The sequence below is a fragment of the Ovis aries genome, chromosome 10 (genome assembly GCF_016772045.2).
Source record: "Ovis aries strain OAR_USU_Benz2616 breed Rambouillet chromosome 10, ARS-UI_Ramb_v3.0, whole genome shotgun sequence".
In the NCBI taxonomy this organism is placed as follows: Eukaryota; Metazoa; Chordata; class Mammalia; order Artiodactyla; family Bovidae; genus Ovis; species Ovis aries.
Window position 1 is genome coordinate 70,575,885 of NC_056063.1, and position 21,663 is coordinate 70,597,547.

Sequence of the window (21,663 nt, forward strand, 5' to 3'; positions counted from 1 at the left end):
TTTCTGGAACTCTCTTGCTTTTTCCATGATCCAGTGAATGTTGGCAATTTGATCTCTGGTTCCTCCTTCTTTTCTAAATCCAGCTTGAACATAAGGAAGTTCACGGTTCATGTATTGCTGAAGCCTGGCTTGGAGAATTTTGAGCATTACTTTACTAGTGTGTGAGATGAGTGCAATAATGCAGTAGTTTGAGCATTCTTTGGTATTGCCTTTCTTTGGGATTGGAATGAAAACTGACCTTTTCCAGTCCTGTGGCCACTGCTGAGTTTTCCAAATTTGCTGGCATATTGAGTGCAGCACTTTCACAACATCATCTTTCAGGATTTGAAATACCTCCACTGGAATGCCATCACCTCCACTAGCTTTGTTCATAGTGATGCTTTCTAAGGCCCACTTGACTTCACATCCCAGGATGTCTGGCTCTAGATGAGTGATCACACCATCGTGATTATCTGGGTCGTGAAGATCTTTTTTGTACAGTTCTTCTGTGTATTCTTGCCACCTCTTCTTAATATCTTCTGCTTCTGTTAGGTCCATACAATTTCTGTCCTTTATCGAGCCCATCTTTGCATGAAATGTTCCCTTGGTAGCTCTAATTTTCTTGAAGAGATCTCTAGTCTTTCCCATTCTATTGTTTTCCTTGATTTCTTTGCATTGCTTGCTAAGGAACTCTTTCTTATCTCTCTTTGCTATTCTTTGTAACTCTGCATTCAGATGGCCGGTGAGCATGGCCCTTATCAAAAAGTCTACAAACAATAAATGCTGGACAGTGTGTGGAGAAAAGGGAACGCTCTTGCACTGTTGGTGGGAATGTAAATTGGTACAGACACTATAGAAGATGGTATGGAGATTCCTTAGAAAACTAGGAATAAAACCACCATAAGACCCAGCATTCTTTGACATTGCCTTTCTTAAGGACTGGAATGAAAACACATTTTTCAGTCCCTGTGGCCACTGCTGAGTTTTCCAAATTTGCTGGCATATTCAATGCACCACTTTCACAGCATCACCATTTAGGATTTGAAATAGTTCAACTGGAATTCCATCACCTCCACTAGCTTTGTTTGTAGTGATGCTTTCTAAGGCCCACATGACTTTCACATTCCAGGGTTTCTGGCTCTAGGTGAATGATCACACCATTGTGGTTATCTGGGTCGTGAAGATCTTTTTTGTACAATTCTTCTGTGAATTTCCAGGTGTTCAAACTGGATTTAGAAAAGGCAGAGGAACCAGAGATCAAGTTTCCAACATTCACTGGATCATTGAAAAAGCAAGGGAGTTACAGAAAAAACATCTATTTCTGCTTTATTGACTATGCCAAAGCCTTTGACTGTGTGGATCACAAGAAACTGTGGAAAATTCTGAAAGAGATGGGAATACCAGACTACCTGACCTGCCTCTTGAGAAACCTGTATGCAGGTCAGGAAGCAACAGTTAGAACTGGACATGGAACAAGAGACTGGTTGCAAATAGGAAAAGGAGTATGTCAAGGCTGTATATTGTCACCCTGCTTATTTAACTTATATGCAGAGTACATCATGAGAAACACTGGGCTGGAGGAAGCACAAGCTGGAATCAAGATTGCTGTGAGAAATATCAGTAACCTCAGATATGCAGATGACACCACCTTTATGGCAGAAAGTGAAGAACTAAAGAGCCTCTTGATGAAAGTGGAAGAGAAGAGTGAAAAAGATGGCTTAAAGTTCAACATTTAGAAAACTAAGTGCATGGCATCCGGTCCCATCACTTCATGGCAAATAGATGGAGAAACAGTGAAAACAACGAGGAACTTTATTTTTCTGGGCTCCAAAATCACTGCAGATGGTGATTGTAGTCATGAAATTAAAACACACTTACTCCTTGGAAGAAAAGTTATGACCAACCTAGATAGCATATTCAAAAGCAGAGACATTACTTTGCCGACTAAGGTCCGTCTAGTCAAGGCTATGGTTTTCCAGTAGTCATGTATGGATGTGAGAGTTGGACTGTGAAGAAGGCTGAGCACCGAAAAATTGATGCTTTTGAACTGTGGTGTTGGAGAAGACTCTTGAGAGTCCCTTGGATGGCAAGGAGATCCAACCAGTCCATTCTGAAGGAGATCAGCCCTGGGATTTCTTTGGAAGGAATGATGCTAATGCTGAAGCTCCAGTACTTTGGCCACCTCATGTGAAGAGTTGACTCATTGGAAAAGACTCTGATGCTGGGAGGGATTGGGGGCAGGAGGAGAAGGGGACGACAGAGGATGAGATGGCTGGATGGCATCACTGACTCAATGGACGTGAGTCTGAGTGAACTCCAGGAGTTGGTGATGGACAGGGAGGCCTGGCGTGCTGCGATTCATGGTGTCACAAAGAGTCGGACACGACTGAGTGACTGAACTGAACTGAACTGAAGACCACTTGTGCGGTAAAAATAATAATAATAATAATGGGGCTTAAAAAGACACATGCTACCGCACAGGTGAACCTCAAAAACCTTAGGCTGAATAAAAGAAGCCAGACTCAGAGTCAACATAAAATATGATCATTGTGAATTTGGATTTGATGAGAAGTTCAGTAACATCTTTCATAGTATTCTGTCTCATGAGCAAAATAGAGAAATGTGGACCATAGTAGTTAAGAGGACCCTATTGGTTCTCAGATACCATGGACTTCAAGGAGGCTACCTTCCTCCACTCTTTCTACTACCTCCCTCCTCTCCTTAACACTTGATTTCCCTTCCCTCTTTCCCCCAGTCTTTCTCTTGCTCTCCCCTCAACTCTACCCTTTTATACAAGTAAAGATAGTCATTGTAGAAAAACACCACAGAAAATTTAAATTGTACATATATATTGCAGGCTTATATTGTACATCTTTGATGCACTTTAAACCCCTGGGATACATCCCTAGAAATGGAATTTCTGAGTGAGAAGGGATGTACTTTTATAGTTGTTTATATGTATTACTTAATTGTTCCCCTAAATTTACCTGTGCTGTAGATGGGATTGATGTGGATTTTCATTTAACCATATTCAAAATGTGATCTGGCCTCCAGAATTTACCATGTTTGTCAGCTTTGTGACTGATTATGCAGGATGAAGGAGGTGGTGATTTTACTCCTGAGCACAAGGCATTAACTGGGACTGGCCATCTGAGTCTGGTCAAGAGGCAGCAGCCAGGATAGGACCATGCCTTATTAGAGATCACTGAGGCACCAAGGAGTAGTGGCTGGAAAGGATATGATTCACTTCCTTCAAGTATTTGAAAGCCTGGCATATTGAGAGAAATTAGATTCACTTTGTGTGCTTATAAGGAGTGAATAAACATCAGAGTTTGGATCTTCCAGGAAGACAAGATTCAGTTTAGTGTGAGAAAGCCCTAACAGAATAGTCTGAAAATGGATTGGGTTCCCTTTGTTTACTGTGAATCCTTTTCCCCTCTGTATTCCTGGAGATATTCCAGTAGGGGCCATGTGTCCTGTGTCATTCAGATGAATAGTCATAGAATGTGTGTGAAGGGAGTTTATCATAAGGCTTTCACGTAGAGACCTTTGAGAGAACTTTAATACTGCAAGGCCATGAAGTTGGAATTACAGCTCTGATTAAAACAATCTATCTCAAAGCCAGAGGAAATAAATATTCTGAAAAACTATCTGTTCTCTCTCTCTCTTTTTATCTTCTTTTTTTTAATTTACTTTAATTGGAGGCTAATTACTTTACAATATTGTGAGGTTTTTTGCCATTCATTCACATGAACCAGCCATGGGTGTACATGTGTTCCCCATCGTGACCCACCCTCCCACCTACCTCCCCATCCCATCCCTCAGGGTCATCCCAGTGCACCAGCCCTGAGCACCCTGCCTCATGAATGGAACTTGGATTGGTGACCTATTTCACATATGATAATATACATGTTTCAATGCTATTCTCTCAAATCATCCTGCCCTCTCCTTCTCCCACAGAGTCCAAAAGTCTGTTATTTACATCTGTGTCTCTTTTGCTATCTCACATATAGGGTCATCGTTTCCATCTTTCTAAATTCCATATATATGCATTAATATATTGTATTGGTGTTTTTCTTTCTGACTTACTTCCCTCTGTATAATAGGCTCCAGTTTCATCCACCTCATTAGAACAAATTCAAATGGATTATTTTTGATAGCTGAGTAATATTCCATTGTGTATATGTACCACAGCTTTCTTATCCATTCGTCTGCTGATGGACATCTAGGTTTCTTCCTTGTCCTGGCTATTGGAAACAGTGCTGCGATGAACATTGGGGTTCACATATCTCTTTCAATTTTGGTTTTCTCGGTGTGTATGCCCAGCGGTGGGATTGCTGGGTCATATGGCAGTTATATTTCCAGTTTTTTAAGGAAATCTCCACACTGTTCTCCATAGTGGCTGTACTAGTTTGCATTCCCACCAACAATGTAAGAGGGTTCCTTTTTCTCTGCACCCTCTCCAACATTTATTGTTTGTAGACTTTTTGATAGCAGCTATTGTGACCGGCATGAGATGGTACCTCACTGTGGTTTTGATTTGCATTTCTCTGATAATGAGTGATGTTGAGCATCTTTTCATGTGTTTGTTAGCCATCTGTATGTCTTCTTTGGAGAAATATCTGTTTAGTTCTTTGGCCCATTTTTTGATTGGGTTGCTTATTTTTCTGGAATTGAGCTGCAGGAGTTGCTTATATATTTTGAGATTAATTCTTTGTCAGTTGCTTCATTTGCTATTATTTTCTCCCATTCTGAAGGCTGTCTTTTCACCTTACTTATAGTTTCCTTTGTTGTGCAGAAGCTTTTAAGTTTAATTAGGTCCCAGTTGTTTACTGTTGCTTTTATTTCCATTATTCTGGGAAGTGGGTCATAGAGGATCCTGCTATGATTTACATCAGAGTATGTTTTGCCTATGTTTTCCTCTAGGAGTATTATAGTTTCTGGTCTTACATTTAGATCTTTAATTCATTTTGAATTTATTTTTGTGTATGGTGTTAGAAAGTGTTCTAGTTTCATTCTTTTACAAGTGGTTGACCAGAAATTTTCCCAGCATCACTTGTTTAAGAGATTGTCTTTTCTCCATTGTATATTCTTGCCTCCTTTGTCAAAGATAAGGTGTCCATAGGTGTGTGGATTTATCTCTGGGCTTTCTATTTTGTTCCACTGATCTGTGTTTCTGTCTTTGTGCCAGTACCATACTGTCTTGATGACTGTGGCTTTGTAGTAGAGCCTGAAGTCAGGCAGGTTGATTCCTCCAGTTCTATTTTCTATTCTTCTTTCTCAAGATTGCTTTGGCTATTCGAGTTTTTTTGTATTTCCATACAAATTGTGAAATTATTTGTCCTAGTTCTCTGAAAAATACCGTTGGTAGCTTGATAGGGATTGCATTGAATCTATAGACTGCTTTGGGTAGTATACTCATTTTCACTATATTGATTCTTCCAATCCATGAACATGGTATATTTCTTCATCTATTTGTGTCCTCTTTGATTTCTTTCCTCAGTATTTTATAGTTTTCTATATATAGGTCTTTGTTTCTTTAGGTAGATTTATTCCTAAGTATTTTATTCTTTTCGTTGCGATGGTGAATGGAATCATTTCCTTAATTTCTCTCTTTGTTTTCTCATTGTTAGTATATAGGAATGCAAGGGATTTCTGTATGTTAATTTTATAATCCTGCAACTTTACTATATTCTTTGATTAGCTCTAGTAATTTTCTGGTGGTGTCTTTAGGGTTTTCTATGTAAAGGATCATGTCATGCAAACAGTGAAAATTGTACTTCTTTCCAATCTGTATTTCTTTTATTTCTTTTTCTTCTCTGATTGCTGTGGCTAAAACTTCCAAAACTGTGTTAAATAGCAGTGGTGAGAGTGGGCATCCTAGTCTTGTTTCCGACTTTAGGGGAAGTGCTTTCAGTTTTTCACCATTAAGGATAATATTTGCTGTGGGCTTATCACTATCTGTTCTCTTAATGTTTCTTAGTGCAAGAAGCAACTGTTAAACCTGCTGACCTCACATTTTCTGCACTCAGCTGATTGGTGATAAGAGTTTATATATATATATATATATATATATGTTTGATATTTAGTTCAGTTTTGTAGTTATTATGTGAAGAGATGGCTTTTCTCATTGTTTTTGTTTTTCTTATATTCTACAAGTACAAATTACAATCTTTGCTAATCCTCAGTCTCTCAGACCTTAAGTCACCCACATCTGGTGAAACGTTAAAGGGGTGGTTTTCATGTACTGTTAATCTCTGAGTAGACTTTTCATCTTTAAAAAAATTTCATCATTGCTTTGAACACTTTTTAAGCTGAATTGTATTTACAGTGTTTCCAAATCCTGCCTATGTTAAATAGTTGTACTCTTCCACTGATGAAACTATATGCATGTAAACTGTATCTCTAACATTTTTTGGCATACATCTCCCTTATTTTGGTATTATTACTTTGGGAAGTTAAAAAATGACCATGCAGGGCTTCCCTGGTGGTCTAGTGGTTAAGAATCCACCTGACAATGCAGGGATAACTGGTTCAATCCCTGGCCTGGGAAGAATCCACATGCCATAGGGCAGCTAAGTCCATGCACCACAATTCCTGAAGCCTGTGTGACTAAAGTCCATGCTCAGCAACAAGAGAAACCACCGTGCTGCAACTAGAGAAAGCCCATGTGCAGCAATGGAGATCCAGCACAGCCAAAAATTAAACACATAAATAAATGTTAAAAAAAAAGACTATGTAGGTCACAAAATTCTCTAGAATATTTGAAAAATAACCCATTTGATTTTAATGTTCCTAAAGCTGAACTGATTAAATAACCCAACCTCTTGCCCCTCGTAGTGTGGTGTGGGAAACAGCAGAAAGGGTGTCATGTGGCAGCTTGGAGGAAATGCAGACTCTCTGGCTCCCCCAGAACTCCTGAGTCAGAATCTGCATTTTACACGTGGACCCTCCTACAGTGCCTGGTGGACTTTCCCAGGGGATGTGATGCTGCAGAACCTGGTGGTCAGAATCATCATCTCACCTTGGTGGTTGACTGCCTGGTAACTTACCTGGCATCTTGACTGGGTTCTTTCACCTGCAAGAGCCTATTTAATCCTGAGAATCACCCTCTAAAGCAGGCATTCTTACAATATCAGAAAAGTTGTCACCGGATCTGCCAAAGGTGTCACTAAAAGACAGTTTCTGCATCTGTATTTCCTAAGTCTGAGATGGGAAAATTGAGGCCCAGTCTGTAATGCTGGCCTGGCCAAAGGTGAAAGCCTCCAGTGACTCCAGTTCCTGGTGTGGGCACACCCTGTGCTTCTGGTGAGCCACCCATCCTGTGGACAACAGAAGAGCCTCACATCCCAGCAGCAGTGGAAACTCAACCCCCAACGACTGCTCATTCACCATCCTGTTGTGGGTTGATGTGAAGGGCCTTGGGAGGAAGTCATCTGTGACTGAGGTCAGGAAGAGCAGAGGTCCCACATCTCACCTGCAGGCTGGCTTCCTGGAGCTTCAATTACAAATGAAGCTCAGAGGGGTAGATAAACACATTTCCCAGGGTAGATAAAGACATTTCCTTGGATATACCAAAATTGATTGTGTGTATATATGTATTTTGGAGAAGGCAATGGCAACTCACTCCAGTAATCTTGCCTGGAAAATCCCATGAATGCAAAAGCCTGGTAGGCTGCAGTCCGTGGGGTTGCTAGGAGTCAGACGCGACTAAGAGACTTCACTTTCACTTTTCACTTTCATGCATTGGAGAGGGAAATGGCAACCCACTCCAATGTTCTTGCCTGGATAATCCAAGGGGCGAAGGAGCCTCGTGGGCTGCCATCGCTGGGGTCGCACAGAGTCGGACACGACTGAAGCAACTTAGCAGCAGCACCAGCATATATGTATTTGTGTAGCTTCAGGGTTGTTTGAATTAAATTATTAAAAACAGTAGATATTAGAAATTCTCGTCTTCCAATTCTGCAGCATTTAGGATATACTATTTTAGTGGGTTTTGAGAAAGCAAATAAATCAATGATAAGAAGCACTTGGAATGAAGCTTTGAATGGGATGGATCTAAAAGAAGGGAATATTCTAAAACCCATCAACCTTTCCACAAGATTCCCCGCCCTTCCCCCTGCCATTCTTTTAAAAACCAAGGGCTAATTCAATCCCACCCACTTCTATTTTGTGGTATTTTGGTTTCTTTTAAAGTATTATCCTATTTTCTCCTTTACCACTGATATCAGCTTATTTCATATGCTTCTGAAATATATTAAATAAATATGCATTTAAAACTATTTTATTTGAACATGAATTGTCTTTCTTTTCTTTTTTAAAATATAAACTTATTTATGTTAATTGGAGGCTAATTACTTTACAATATTGTATTGGTTTTGCCATACATCAACATGAATCCACCATGGGTATACACGTGTTTCCCATCCTGAAGCCCCTCCCACATCCCTTCCCATACCATCCCACTGGGTCACTCCAGTGCACCAGCCGCAAGCATCCTGTATCATGCATTGAACCTGGACTGGCAATTCATTTCACATAATATTATACATGTTTCAATGCCATTCTCCCATATCATTCCACCCTCACCGTCTCCCACAGAGTCCATAAGACTGTTCTATACATCTGTGCCTCTTTTGCTGTCTTGCCTACAGGGTTATCATTACCATCTTTCTAAATTCCATATATATGGGCTACTATACTTAAAGCTCAACATTGAAAAAACGAAGATCATGGCATCTGGTCCCATCACTTCATGGGAAACAGATGGGGAAACAGTGGAAACCGTGTCCAAATTTAGACTTAAATTGAAGAAAGTAGGGAAAACCGCTAGACCATTCAGGTATGACCTAAATCAAATCCCTTATGATTATATAATAGAAGTGAGAAATAGATTTAAGGGCCTAGATCTGATAGATAGAGTGCCTGATAAACTATGGAATGAGGTTCATGACATTGTACAGGAGACAGGGATCAAGACCATCCCCATGGAAAAGAAATGCAAAAAAGCAAAATGGCTGTCTGGAGAGGACTTACAAATAACTGTGAAAAGAAGAGAGGTGAATAACAAAGGAGAAAAAGAAAGATATAAGCATCTGAATACAGAGTTCCAAAGAATAGCAAGAAGAGATAAGAAAGCCTGTCTTCAGAGATCAGTGCAAAAAAATAGAGGAAAAGAACAGAATGGGAAAGACTAGAGATCTCTTCAAGAAAATTAGAGATACCAAGGGAACATTTCATGCAAAGATGGGCTCGATAAAGGACAGAAATGGTATGGACCTAACAGAAGCAGAAGATATTAAGAAGAGGTGGCAAGAATACACAGAAGAACTGTACAAAAAAGATCTTCATGACCCAGATAATCACGATGGTGTGATCACTCATCTAGAGCCAGACATCCTCGGATGTGAAGTCAAGTGGGCCTTAGAAAGCATCACTATGAACAAAGCTAGTGGAGGTGATGGTATTCCAGTGGAGCTATTTCAAATCCTGACAGATGATGCTGTGAAAGTGCTGCCCTCAATATGCCAGCACATTTGGAAAACTCAGCAGTGGCCACAGGACTGGAAAAGGTCAGTTTTCATTCCAATCCCAAAGAAAGGCAATGCAAAAGAATGCTCAAACTATCACACAATTGCACTCATCTCACATGCTAGTAAAGTAATGCTCAATATTCTCCAAGCCAGGCTTCAGCAATACATGAACCATGAACTTCCTGATGTTCAAGCTGGTTTCAGAAAAGGCAGAGGAACCAGAGATCAAATTGCCAACATCCGCTGGATCATGGAAAAGCAAGAGAGTTCCAGAAAACATCTATTTCTGCTTTATTGACTATGCCAAAGCCTTTGACTGTGTGGATCACAATAAACTGTGGAAAATTCTGAAAGAGATGGGAATACCAGACCACCTGACCTTCCTCTTGAGAAATCTGTATGCAGGTCAGGAAGCAACAGTTAGAACTGGATATGGAACAACAGACTAGTTCCAAATAGGAAAAGGAGTACGTCAAGGCTGTATATTGTCACCCTGCTTATTTAACTTATATGCAGAGTACATCATGAGAAATGCTGGACTGGAAGAAACACAAGCTGGAATCAAGATTGCCGAGAGAAATATCAATAACCTCAAATATGCAGATGACACCACTATTATGGCAGAAAATGAAGAGGAACTAAAAGCCTCTTGATGAAAGTGAAAGAGGAGAGTGAAAAAGTTGGCTTAAAACTCAACATTCAGAAAATGAAGATCATGGCTTCCGGTCCCATCACTTCATGGGAAGTAGATGGGGAAACAGTGGAAACAGTGTCAGACTTTATTTTTCTGGGCTCCAAAATCACTGCAGATGGTGACTGCAGCCATGATATTAAAAGATGCTTACTCCTTGGAAGAAAAATTATGACCAACCTAGATTGCATATTCAAAAGCACAGACATTACTTTGCTGACTAAGGTCTGTCTAATCAAGGCTATGGTTTTTCCTGTGGTCATGTATGGATGTGAGAGTTGGACTGTGAAGAAGGCTGAGCACTGAAGAATTGATGCTTTTAACTGTGGTGTTGGAGAAGACTCTTGAGAGTCCCTTGGACTGCAAGGAGATCCAACCAATCCATTCTGAAGAAGATCAGCCCTGGGATTTCTTTGGAAGGAATGATGTTAAAGCTGAAACTCCAGTAGTTTGGCCACCTCATGTGAAGAGTTGACTCATTGGAAAAGACTCTGATGCTGGGAGGGATTGGGGGCAGGAGGAGAAGGGGACGACAGAGGATGAGGCGGCTGGATAGCATCACTGACTCGATGGACGTGAGTCTGAATGAACTCTGGGTGTTGGTGATACAGGGAGGCCTGGTGTGCTGCGATTCACGTGGTCGCAAAGAGTCAGACACGACTGAATGACTGAATTGAACTGACACTGTATTGGTGTTTTTCTTTCTGGCTTACTTCACTCTGTATAATGGGTCCAGTTTCATCCGGCTCATTAGAACTGATTCAAATGTATTCTTTTTAATAGCTGAGTAATACTCCATTGTGTATATGTACCACAGCTTTCTTATCCATTTATCTGCTAATGGACATGTAGGTTACTTCTGTGCCCTGGCTAGTATAACAATGCTGCTGTGAACATTGGGGTACACGTGCCTCTTTCAATTCTGGTTTCCTCGGTCTGTATGCCCAGTATTGGGATTGCTGTGTTGTATGGCAGTTCTATTTCCAGGTTTTTAAGCATCTCCACACTGTTCTCCATAGTGGCTGTACTAGTTTGCATTCCCACCAACAACGTAAGAGGTTCCCTTTCTCCACACCCTCTCCAGCATTCATTGCTTATAGACTTTTGGATCGCAGCCATTCTGACTGGTGTGAAATGGTACCTCATGGTGGTTTTGATTTACATTTCTCTGATAATGAGTGATGTTGAGCATCTTTTCATGTGTTTGTTAGCCATCTGTATGTCTTCTTTGGAGAAATGTTTGTTTAGTTCTTTGGCCCATTTTTGATTGGGTTGTTTGTTTTTCTGGAATTGAACTGCAGAAGCTGCTTGTATATTTCTTAGATTAATCCTTTGTCAGTTGCTTCATTTGCTGTTATTTTCTCCTATTCTGAAGGCTGTCTTTTCACCTTACTTATAGTTTCCTTTGTTGTGCAGAAGCTTTTAATTTTAATTATATCCCATTTATTTATTTTTGCTTTTATTTCCCATATTCTGGGAGGTGGGTCATAGAGGATCCTGCTGTGTTTTATGTCGGACAGTGTTTTGCCTATGTTCTCCTCTAGGAGTTTTATGGTCTGGTCTTACATTTAGATATTTAATACATTTTGTGTAGGTTTATTTTGTATATAGTGTTATAAAGTGTTCTAGTTTCAGTCTTTTACAAGTGGTTGACCAGTTTTCCCAGCACCACTTGTTTAAGAGATTGTCTCTTCTCCACTGTATATTCTTGTCTCCTTTGTCAAAGATAAGGTGTCCATAGGTGCATGGGTTTATCTCTGGGCTTTCTATTTTGTTCCATTAATCTATGTTTCTGTCTTTGTACCAGTACCATACTGTCTTGATGACTGTGGCTTTGTAGCAGAGCCTGAAGTCAGGCAGGTTGATTCCTCCAGTTCCATTCTTCCTTCTCAAGATTGCTTTGGCTATTTAAGGTTTTCTGTATTTCCATACAAATTGTGAAGTTATTTGTTCTAGCTTTGTGAAAAATACCATTGGTAGCTTGATAGGGATTGCATTGAATCTATAGATTGCTTGGGGTGGTATACTCATTTTCACTATGTTGATTTTTCCGATCCATGAACATGGTATATTTCTCCATCTCTTTGTGTCCTCTTTGATTTCTTTCACCAGTGTCTTATAGTTTTCTATATGTAGGCCTTTTGTTTCTTTAGGTAGATATATTCCTAAATATTTTATTCTTTTCATTGCAATGGTGAATGGAATTGTTTCCTTAATTTCTCTATTTTCTCCTTATTAGTGTATAGGAATGCAAGGGATTTCTGTGTGTTGATTTTATATCCTGCTACTTTATTGTATTCATTGATTAGCTCTAATAATTTTCTGGTGGAGTCTTCAGGATTTTCTATGTAGAGGATCATTTCATGTGCAAACAGTGAGAGTTTTCTGTCTTCTTTTCCAGTTTGGATTCATTTTATTTATTTTTCTTCTCTGATTGCTGTGGCCAAAACATCCAAAACTATGTTGAATGGTAGTGGTGAAAGTGAGCACCCTTGTCTTGTTCTTGACTTTAGAGGAAATGCTTTTAATTTTTCACCATTAATGTTTGCTATGGGTTTGTCATATATAGCTTTTATTATGTTGAGGTATGTTCCTTCTATTCCTGCTTTCTGGAGAGTTTTTTTTTTTTAATCATAAATGGATTTTGAATTTTGTCAAAGCCTTTCTCTGCATCTATTGAGATAATCATATGGCTTTTATTTTTCAATTTGTTAATGTGGTATATTATATTGATTGATTTGCAGATATTGAAGAATGCTTGTATCCCTGGAATAAAGCCCACTTGGTCATGATGTATGATCTTTTTAATGTGTTGGATTCTGATTGCTAGAATTTTGTTAAGGATTTTTGCATCTATGTTCATCAGTGATATTGGCCTGTAGTTTTCTTTTTTTTTGTGGCATCTTTGTCAGGTTTTGGTATTAGGGTGATGGTGGCCTCATAGAATGAGTTTGGAAGTTTACCTTACTCTGCAATTTTCTGGAAGAATTTGAGTAGGACAGGTGTTAGTTCTTCTCTAAATTTTTGGTAGAATTCAGCTGTGAAGACGTCTGGACCTGAGCTTTTGTTTATTGGAAGATTTCTGATTACAGTTTCAATTTCCGTGCTTGTGATGGGTCTGTTAAGATTTTCTATTTCTTCTTGGCTCAGTTTTGGAAAGTTGTACTTTTCTAAGAAATTGTCCATTTCTTCTAGGTTGTCCATTTTGTTGGCATAAATTGCTGATAGTATTCTCTTATAATCTTTGTATTTCTGTGTTGTCTGTTGTGATCTCTCCATTTTCATTTCTAACTTTATTGTTTTGATTTTTCTCTCTTTGCTTCTTGATGAGTCTGGCTAATGGTTTGTCAATTTTATTTATCCTTTCAAAGAACCAGCTTTTGGCTTTGTCGATTTTTCTTAGGGTCTCTTTTGTTTCTTTTGCATTTATTTCTGCCCTAATTTTTAAGATTTCTTTCTTTCTACTAACCCTGGGATTCTTCATTTCTTCCTTTTCTCATTGCTTTAGATGTAGAGTTAGGTTATTTATTTGACTTTTTTCTTGTTTCTTGAGGTAAGCCTGTATTGCCATGAAACTTCCTCTTAGAACTGCTTTTATAGTGTCCCACAGGTTTTGGGTTGTTGGGTTTTCATTTTCATTCATTTCTATGCATATTTTAATTTCTCTTTTGATTTCTTCTATGATTTGTTGGTTATTCAGCAGCGTGTTGTTCACCTCCATATGTTGGAATTTTTAATATTTTTCTCCTGTAATTGAGATCTAATCTCACTGCACTGTGGTCAGAAAAGATTCTTGGAATGATTTCAAGTTTTTTGAATTTGCCAAGGCTAAGATTTATGACCCAGGATGTAATCTATCCTGGAGAAGGTTCTGTGTGCGCTTGAGAAAAAGGTGAAATTCATTGTTTTGGGGTGAAATGTCCTATAAATATCAATTAGATCTAACTGGTCTATTGTGTCATTTAAAGTTTGTGTTTCCTTGTTAATTTTCTGTTTAGTTGATCTGTCCATAGGTGTGAGTGGGGTATTAATGTCTCCCACTATTATTGCATTATTGTTAATTTCCCCTTTCATACTTGTTAGCATTTGTCTTACATATTATGGTGCTCCTATGTTGGGTGCATATATATTTATAATTGTTATATCTTCTTCTTGGATTGATCCTTTGGTCATTATGTTGTGTCCTTCTTTGTCTCTTTTCACAGCCTTTGTTTTAAAGTCTATTTTATCTGATATGAGTATTGCTATTCCTGCTTTCTTTTGGTCTCTATTTGTGTGGAATATAATTTTCCAGCCCTTCACTTTCAGTCTGTATTTGTCCCTTGTTTTGAGGTGGGTCTCTTGTAGACAACCTATATAGGGGTCTTATTTTTGTATCCATTTAGCCAGTCTTTTTCTTTTGGTTGGGGCATTCAACCCATTTACATTTAAGGTAATTATTGATAAGTATGATCCTGTTGCCACTTACTTTATTGTTTTGGATTCGAGTTTATACACCCTTTCTGTGTTTCATGTCTAGAGAAGATCCCTTAGCATTTGTTGGAGAGCTGGTTTGGTGGTGCTGAATTCTCTCAGCTTTTGCTTGTCTGTAAAGCTTTTGATTTCTCCTTCATATTTGAATGAGATCCTTGCTGGGTGCAGTAATCTGGGCTGTAGGTTATTTTCTTTCATCACTTTAAGTATGTTTTGCCATTTCCTCCTGGCCTGAAGAGTTTCTATTGAAAGATCAGCTGTTATCCTTATGGGAATCCCCTTGTGTGTTATTTGTTGTTTTTCCCTTGCTGCTTTTAATATTTGTTCTTTGTGTTTGATCTTTGTTAATTTGATTAATATGTGTCTTGGGGTGTTCTGCCTTAGGTTTATCAGGCTTGAGACTCTCTGGGTTTCTTGGAGTTGGGTGATTATTTCCTTCCCCATTTTAGGGAAATTTTCAACTATTATCTCCTCAAGTATTTTCTCATGGTCTTTCTTTTTGTTTTCTTCTTCTGGGACTCCCATAATTCAAATGTTGGGACGTTTAACATTGTCCCAGAGGTCTCTGAGATTGTCCTCACTTCTTTTAATTAGTTTTTCTTTTTCCTCTCTGATTCATTTATTTCTGCCATTCTCTCTTCTACCTCACTAATCCTATCTTCTGCCTCCGTTATTCTACTATTGGTTCTCTCCAGAGTGTTTTTTTTTTTATCTCATTTATTGCATTATTCATTTTATATTGACTCTTTTTTGATTTCTTCTATGTCCTTGTTAAACCTTTCATGCATCTTCTCAATCCTTGTCTCCAGGCTGTTTATCTGTGATTCCATTTTGTTCTCAAGATTTTGGATCATTTTCACTATCATTATTCAGAATTCTTTATCAGGTAGATTCCCTATCTCTTCCTCTTTTGTTTGGTTTGGTGGGCATTTATCCTGTTCCTTTACCTGCTGGGTATTCCTCTGTCACTTCATCTTGTTTATATTACTGGGTTTGGGGTGGCCTTTCTGTATTCTGGCAGTTTGTGGAGTTCTCTTTATTATGGAGTTTCCTCGCTGTGAGTGGGGTTCTATGGGTGGTTTGTCAAGGTTTCCTGGTTAGGGAAGCTTGTGTCGGTGTTCTTGTGGGTAGAGCTGGATTTCCTCTCTCTGGAGTGCAGTGAAGTGTCCTGTAATAAGTTATGAGATGTCAATGGGTTTGGAGTGATTTTGGGCAAGCTGTATATTGAAGCTTAGGGCTGTGTTCCTGTGTTGCTGGAGAATTTGCATGATATGTCTTGCTCTGGAACTTGTTGGCCCTTGGGTGGTGCTCGGTTTCAGTGTAGGTATGGAAGTGTTTGATGAGCTCCTGTCGATTAATGTTCCCTGGAGTCAGGAGTTCTCTGGTGTTCTCAGGATTTGGATTTAAGCCTCCTGTTTCTGGTTTTTAGTCTTATTTTTACAGTAGCCTCAAGACTTCTCCATCTATACAGCACTGATGATAAAACATCTAAGTTAATGATGAAAAGTTTCTCCACAGTGAGGGACACCTGGAGAGGTACACAGAGTTACATGGAGAAGAGAAGAGGGAGGAGGGAGATAGAGGTGACCAGGATGAAATGAGGTGGAATCGAAAGAGGAGAGAGCAGGCTAGCCAGTAATCAATTCCCTATGTGGTCTTCACAGTCTGGATCCCTCAGAGATGTTCATGGAGTTACACAGAGAAGAGAAGAGGTAGGAAGGAGACAGAGGTGGCCAGGAGGATAAAAGAGGGGAATCAAAAGGAGAGAGACAGATCCAGTCAGGAATCATTTCCCTAAGTGTTCTTCACAGTCCAGAACACAAAGAGATTCACAGAGTTGGGTAGAGAAGAGTAGAGGGAGGGAAAAGATAGAGGTGACCTGTTGAAGAAAAGGGAGTGTCCAAATGGGGAGAGAGCATTCAGGCCAGTGATCTTGCTCTCAAGTAAAAATGGGTAATGAAGATTGGGTTCTTAAAGGTACAAAATTGATAACAAATATCAAAAAGCAAATATTAAGAATCTAGAGTAGAGGTTGGATTTTCAAAATACAATATTAAAGAAAAAAAAGCAAAGTCACAAGAATTATTTTAAAAATATATATATGAAGTTTAATTTAAAAAATAGGGGTCTCTTCTTTTTTTTGCAAATAATATTAGGTTATAAAAATGAAAATTAAAGGAGTAATAGATGACTTAGAAACTTAAAAAAATTGAAGAATGATAGTAAAAATATCAAAAATATATCTAGGACTTTCTCTGGTGTTGTTGTGGGCAGTGTGGGGTCAGTTCATTTTCAGATAGTTCCTTGATCTGGCTTGTATTTCTCAAGATCTATAGGTCCCTTCCTATGCAGTCGGTACTAACTACAGTGTTTTAATCTATTTCACCCGTCACTTCCAAGGCAGTCCCCTCTGTTTTAGCTTCTTCTGTTTGCTGGTCTGTTCAGTGTCTGATTTCCACCCTGGCACAAAGGGGCGGTGGTGGACACTTTTAGGCTCACTTGTTCAGCCGTGCTGTGGGGAGGGAGGGACGCTGCAGATGAATAAAACTGGCTCATGCTCGCAGTGTCTTGGCCATACTGGGTTTGCCCCCACTCACTGCATGTGTGCTTTCCCTGTCTACACTGCTTAGGCTCTAGGTGGCTCTGCCGGGAACTGTCTGAGGCCGGCCCTGGGTTGTATGCACTTCTCAGGTCTAAGCCACTCAGGTTCAGGTACTCGGGTAGTCCTCAGAGGCGCAGACTTGGTTGGGCCTGCGTTTTTTGCCCTTCCCAGTTCCGAGCAGCTCAGGTGACCAGGTATTTGGCAAGCACGGTTGCTGTGACTTATCACCTTCCCCATCCCAGCTACTCGGTTTTCTGGGTGTACAACCAGAGCGCCCTCTCTGGCGGATGTTGACCGTCTAGAATCCCAAGAAGTCTTGGTTAGAACAAAGCCTGCTTGCAGTTTGGTAGATAATGCCTCTTTGGGGCCATGAATGCCTCCTTCCGGCTCTGGCTACCCTTGCCTGCCTGTCACCAAGCAGGGGGATGGGCCGGGCTAGCTCAGCTCAGTTCTTTGTTCTGCGAGCGGGCCTGGTGGTGTCTTAGGTTAGGGCTTTTCACGTGGTAGCTATTCCACAGTCTGGTTTACTATCCCAAGTTAGTTTCCTCAGATTGCCCTTGGGGCATTCTGGCCTGGTCCTTACTCTAAGCAATGCAGCCCACACCTCCCTGCCCAACCCCCACTTGCTAGTGGTGGATGCAGGTGTCTGCACTGCTTCTCCGCTGGGGGAGTTACTGTTGGGCACGTAATCTGTGGGTTTTAATTATTTATTTATTTTTCCTCCCTGTTATGTTGCCCTCTGTGGTTCCAAGGCTCACCACAAACTCGGCAGTGAGTGTGTTTCCTGGTGTTTGGAAACTTCTCTCTTTTTTAAGACTCCCTTCCCGGGATGGAGCTCCATCCCTACCTCTTTTTTCTCTCTTCGTATCTTTTATATTTTTTCCTACCTCCTTTTGAAGACAATGGGCTGCTTTTCTGGGTGCCTGATGTCCTCTGCTGGCATTCAGAAGTTGTTTTGTGGAATTTACTCAGTGCTCAAATGTTCTTTTGATGAATTTGTAGGGGAGAAAGTGGTCTCTCCAGCCTATTCTTCCACCATCTTGAACTGTTTGTCTTAAAGGGCCTGTCTGGATAAAAGAGTAATTTCTCATATCTTGTTCTTACAGGAAGAATTTTAAACCGTTTCTCCAAAGACATTGGGCAAATGGATGACTCACTGCCTTCATCATTTCAAAAGTTCATCCAGGTAATGTATCAGTCCTGTCAGAGTTCTCACACGAAGAACAGAGAGCCTGTTTCTCAAGGCCTTTTCACAGGGGTTGAGGGCGGGCCTTTCAGCCTCGTGTTGTGTCCTTTAATCTTAAATAAATGCCATGTTTGTGAGAGAAAGGTGTGGCTGTGATTGGGAGGCTGAGTTAACATGAATAACACCTGGGACAGGAGTGGCTACTCTGTCATGTCAGGGTTGGTCTGAAGCAGCGACATGCTGGATAAGTGGTTCTCCTTCTGCCTTCCAGGTGTCTGATGTGGATTCCCTTTACTGTAAGCATATTTCATAATAGAAACAAGGATCTCTCATGAAAAGATAGCCAAGATGAACTAAATTATGTATTGTATTACCATAAAGGACAAATATTTACTATATCTTTTTTTCTGATAAAGCATGTGTTACAAAGAAAAGATTAATAATAATAAGGTGACCAATAATACTTGAACAAAAACAGTCATTGTTGTTCACTCACTAAGTTGTGTCTGACTCTTTGCAACTCCATGGACTGCAGCACACTAGGCTTCCTTGTCCTTCACTATCTCCCATAGTTTGCTCAAGCTCATGTCCATTGAGTTGGTGATGCCTTCCAACCATCTCATCCTCTGTCACCCCATTCTCCTTTTGTCTTCAATCTTTCCCAGCATCAGGATCTTTTCCAATGAGTTGGCTCTTTGCATTAGGTGGCTAAAGTTTTTGAGCTTCAGCATCAGTCCTTCCAATGAATAATCAGGGTTGATTTCCTTTAAGATTGACTAATTTGATCCCCTTGCAGTCCAAGGGACTCTCAAGAGCCTTCTCCAAAGCTGCAATTCAAGGGCATCAATTCTTCAGTGCTCAGGCTGCTTTATGGTCCAACTCTCACATCCATGCATGACTACTGGAAAAATCATAGATTTGACTATATAGATCTTTGTTGGCAAAGTGATGTCTTTGCTTTTTATTTATTTATTTACTTATTTTGGTCTTTTTTTTTTTTGTCATCTTTGCTTTTTAATGTGCTGTCTAGGTTAGTCATAGCTTTTCTTCCAAGGAGCAAACGTCTTTTAATTTCATGGCTGCAGTCACTATCTGCAGTGATTTTGGAGCCCAAGAAAATAAAAGTCTTGTTACCGCTTCCTTTTTCCCTTCTTTTATTTGTCACGAAGTGTTAGAACTGGATGCCATGGTGTTTTTTGAATATTGAGTTTTAACACATCTTTTTCACTCTCCTCTTTCACACTCATCAAGAGGCTCATTAGTTTCTCTTCTCTTTATGCCATTAGGGTGGTATAATATGCATATCTGAGGTTGTTGATATTTCTCCTGCAATCTTGATTCCAGCTTATATAGAGTCTTACCCTCAAGAATGTTAACACTAAGCCCCGTCTCAGCACAATATCAGGCTAATGGAATTTCTTCTCTAGGTGTAGTTATCACATTCTGCAAACTAAATAATTATTATGAATTGTGAAAAATCACCATGTACTCTCAAGTGAAAGATTCATCCAAAAAATTATTTCTATTTATTCATGTGGATTCATGATTTCTGATAGAATTCCCAACTGGTGTGCTCCCAATGGGAAATAAGCATATCAAAATAATGATTCCCCTTATTTCCTGGATCATCAGGACTTGGGTCACTTCTTCTGGATCAACATATTTCTTGTTGTACACACATCATTGTTTTTGTGCCATGGTGAGACAGATGTACAGAAGCACTGGCCATGGTAATATGGGCCATCAGATGGGCCTGAAATCCAATCAGATGGGGAGAATTGTGTCTGTAGCTAGGATTAGGCTCCTTGAAATTCCTGAGAATGAGGAAGAAAGAAATGAGGCCAGCTTCAAGGAAGGGATCTCTGTCGCACACAGAAATCTGCTGTTTCCTTCTTCAGAGTGTTGACTTTTTGCTTGGATACTATTTTTGTCTCCTTGGAAGGAAAGTTATGATCAACCTAGATAGCATACTCAAAAGCAGAGATATTACTTTGCCAATAAAGGTCCGTCTAGTCAAGGCTATGATTTTTCCAGTAGTCATGTATGGATATGAGAGTTGGACTGTAAAGAAAGCTGAGCGCCAAAGAATTGATGCTTTTGAACTGTGGTGTTGGAGAAGACTCTTGAGAGTCCCTTGGACTGCAAGGAGATCTAACCAGTCCATTCTAAAGGAAATCAGTCCTGGGTGTTCTTTGGGAGGACTGATGCTAAAGCTGAAACTCCAATTCTTTGGTCACTTCATGTGAAGAGTTGATTCATTGGAAAAGACTTTGATGCTGGGAGGGATTGGGGGCAGGAGGAGAAGGGGACGACAGAGGATGAGATGGCTGGATGTCATCACTGACTCAATGGATGTGAGTCTGAGTAAACTCCGGGTGTTGGTGATGGACAGGGCGGCCTGGCTTGCTGCAATTCATGGGATTGCAAAGAGTCAGACACGACTGAGTGACTGAACTGAACTGACAGCTTCTGTTAACAGTTTGAGACAGCTGGCAATAAAAGATTCATAAATGTATATGCATAAATAAATTTAAATATAAACTGATGCATTGTATATATGTTAATATAATATAATATGTAATATCCACTATGAAAGTGAAAATTTCTCAGTTGTGTCCAATTCTTTGTGACCCCGTGGACTATACAGTTCATGGTATTCTTCAGGCTAGAATACAGGAGTGGGTAGCCTTTCCCTTCTCCAGAGAATCTTCCCAACCCAGGGACTGAACCCAGGTCTCCTGCATTGCAGCCAGATTCTTTACCTGCTGAGCCACAAGGGAAGCCCAATATCCACTATAAGGCTGATTAGGGTATGGCCTGTAAATAGAAATAAAACTCTTATAAAAAGCCTATTTGAATTGCTTCAGAATTAAGGAGCATGAAATCTGAAGGACCTAATTTGGGAGCTTTTGAGAGCAACAGTTACAGGTCTTTAATGGGGACTCAAAGAAAAAGTATTGGCACAGCTCAAGTGGAGCCCTTCATTTTGATCTTACCTCTTCTTCCTAGGTTATCTGCCATGCTGGGTTGGTCATAAAAGGCCCTCACCTGGGGACAGCCAGGCTATTGAAACTGGTGAATATTGTCCAATAAAATAATGTGAGTCTACTAAAAAACTGTAATTTGGATTTTTTATAATTGACATTTCAAATCATTTTTCCTGACAACTACTGATGGCAAACCTAATGACTTAAGATCA

The 21,663-nt window shown here is 39.9% G+C and overlaps 1 protein-coding gene across 1 annotated transcript in view; it reads left to right on the forward strand.

Moving 5' to 3' along the window:
• LOC101106781 (ATP-binding cassette sub-family C member 4-like) overlaps positions 1–21,663 on the forward strand; it is a 321,113-nt gene that overhangs the window by 199,356 nt on the left and 100,094 nt on the right. Inside the window, exon 20 of the mRNA XM_042254990.2 lies at positions 18,385–18,464. Coding sequence (XP_042110924.1) covers positions 18,385–18,464 — 80 coding nt within the window. The remainder of the gene's footprint in view (positions 1–18,384; positions 18,465–21,663) is intronic.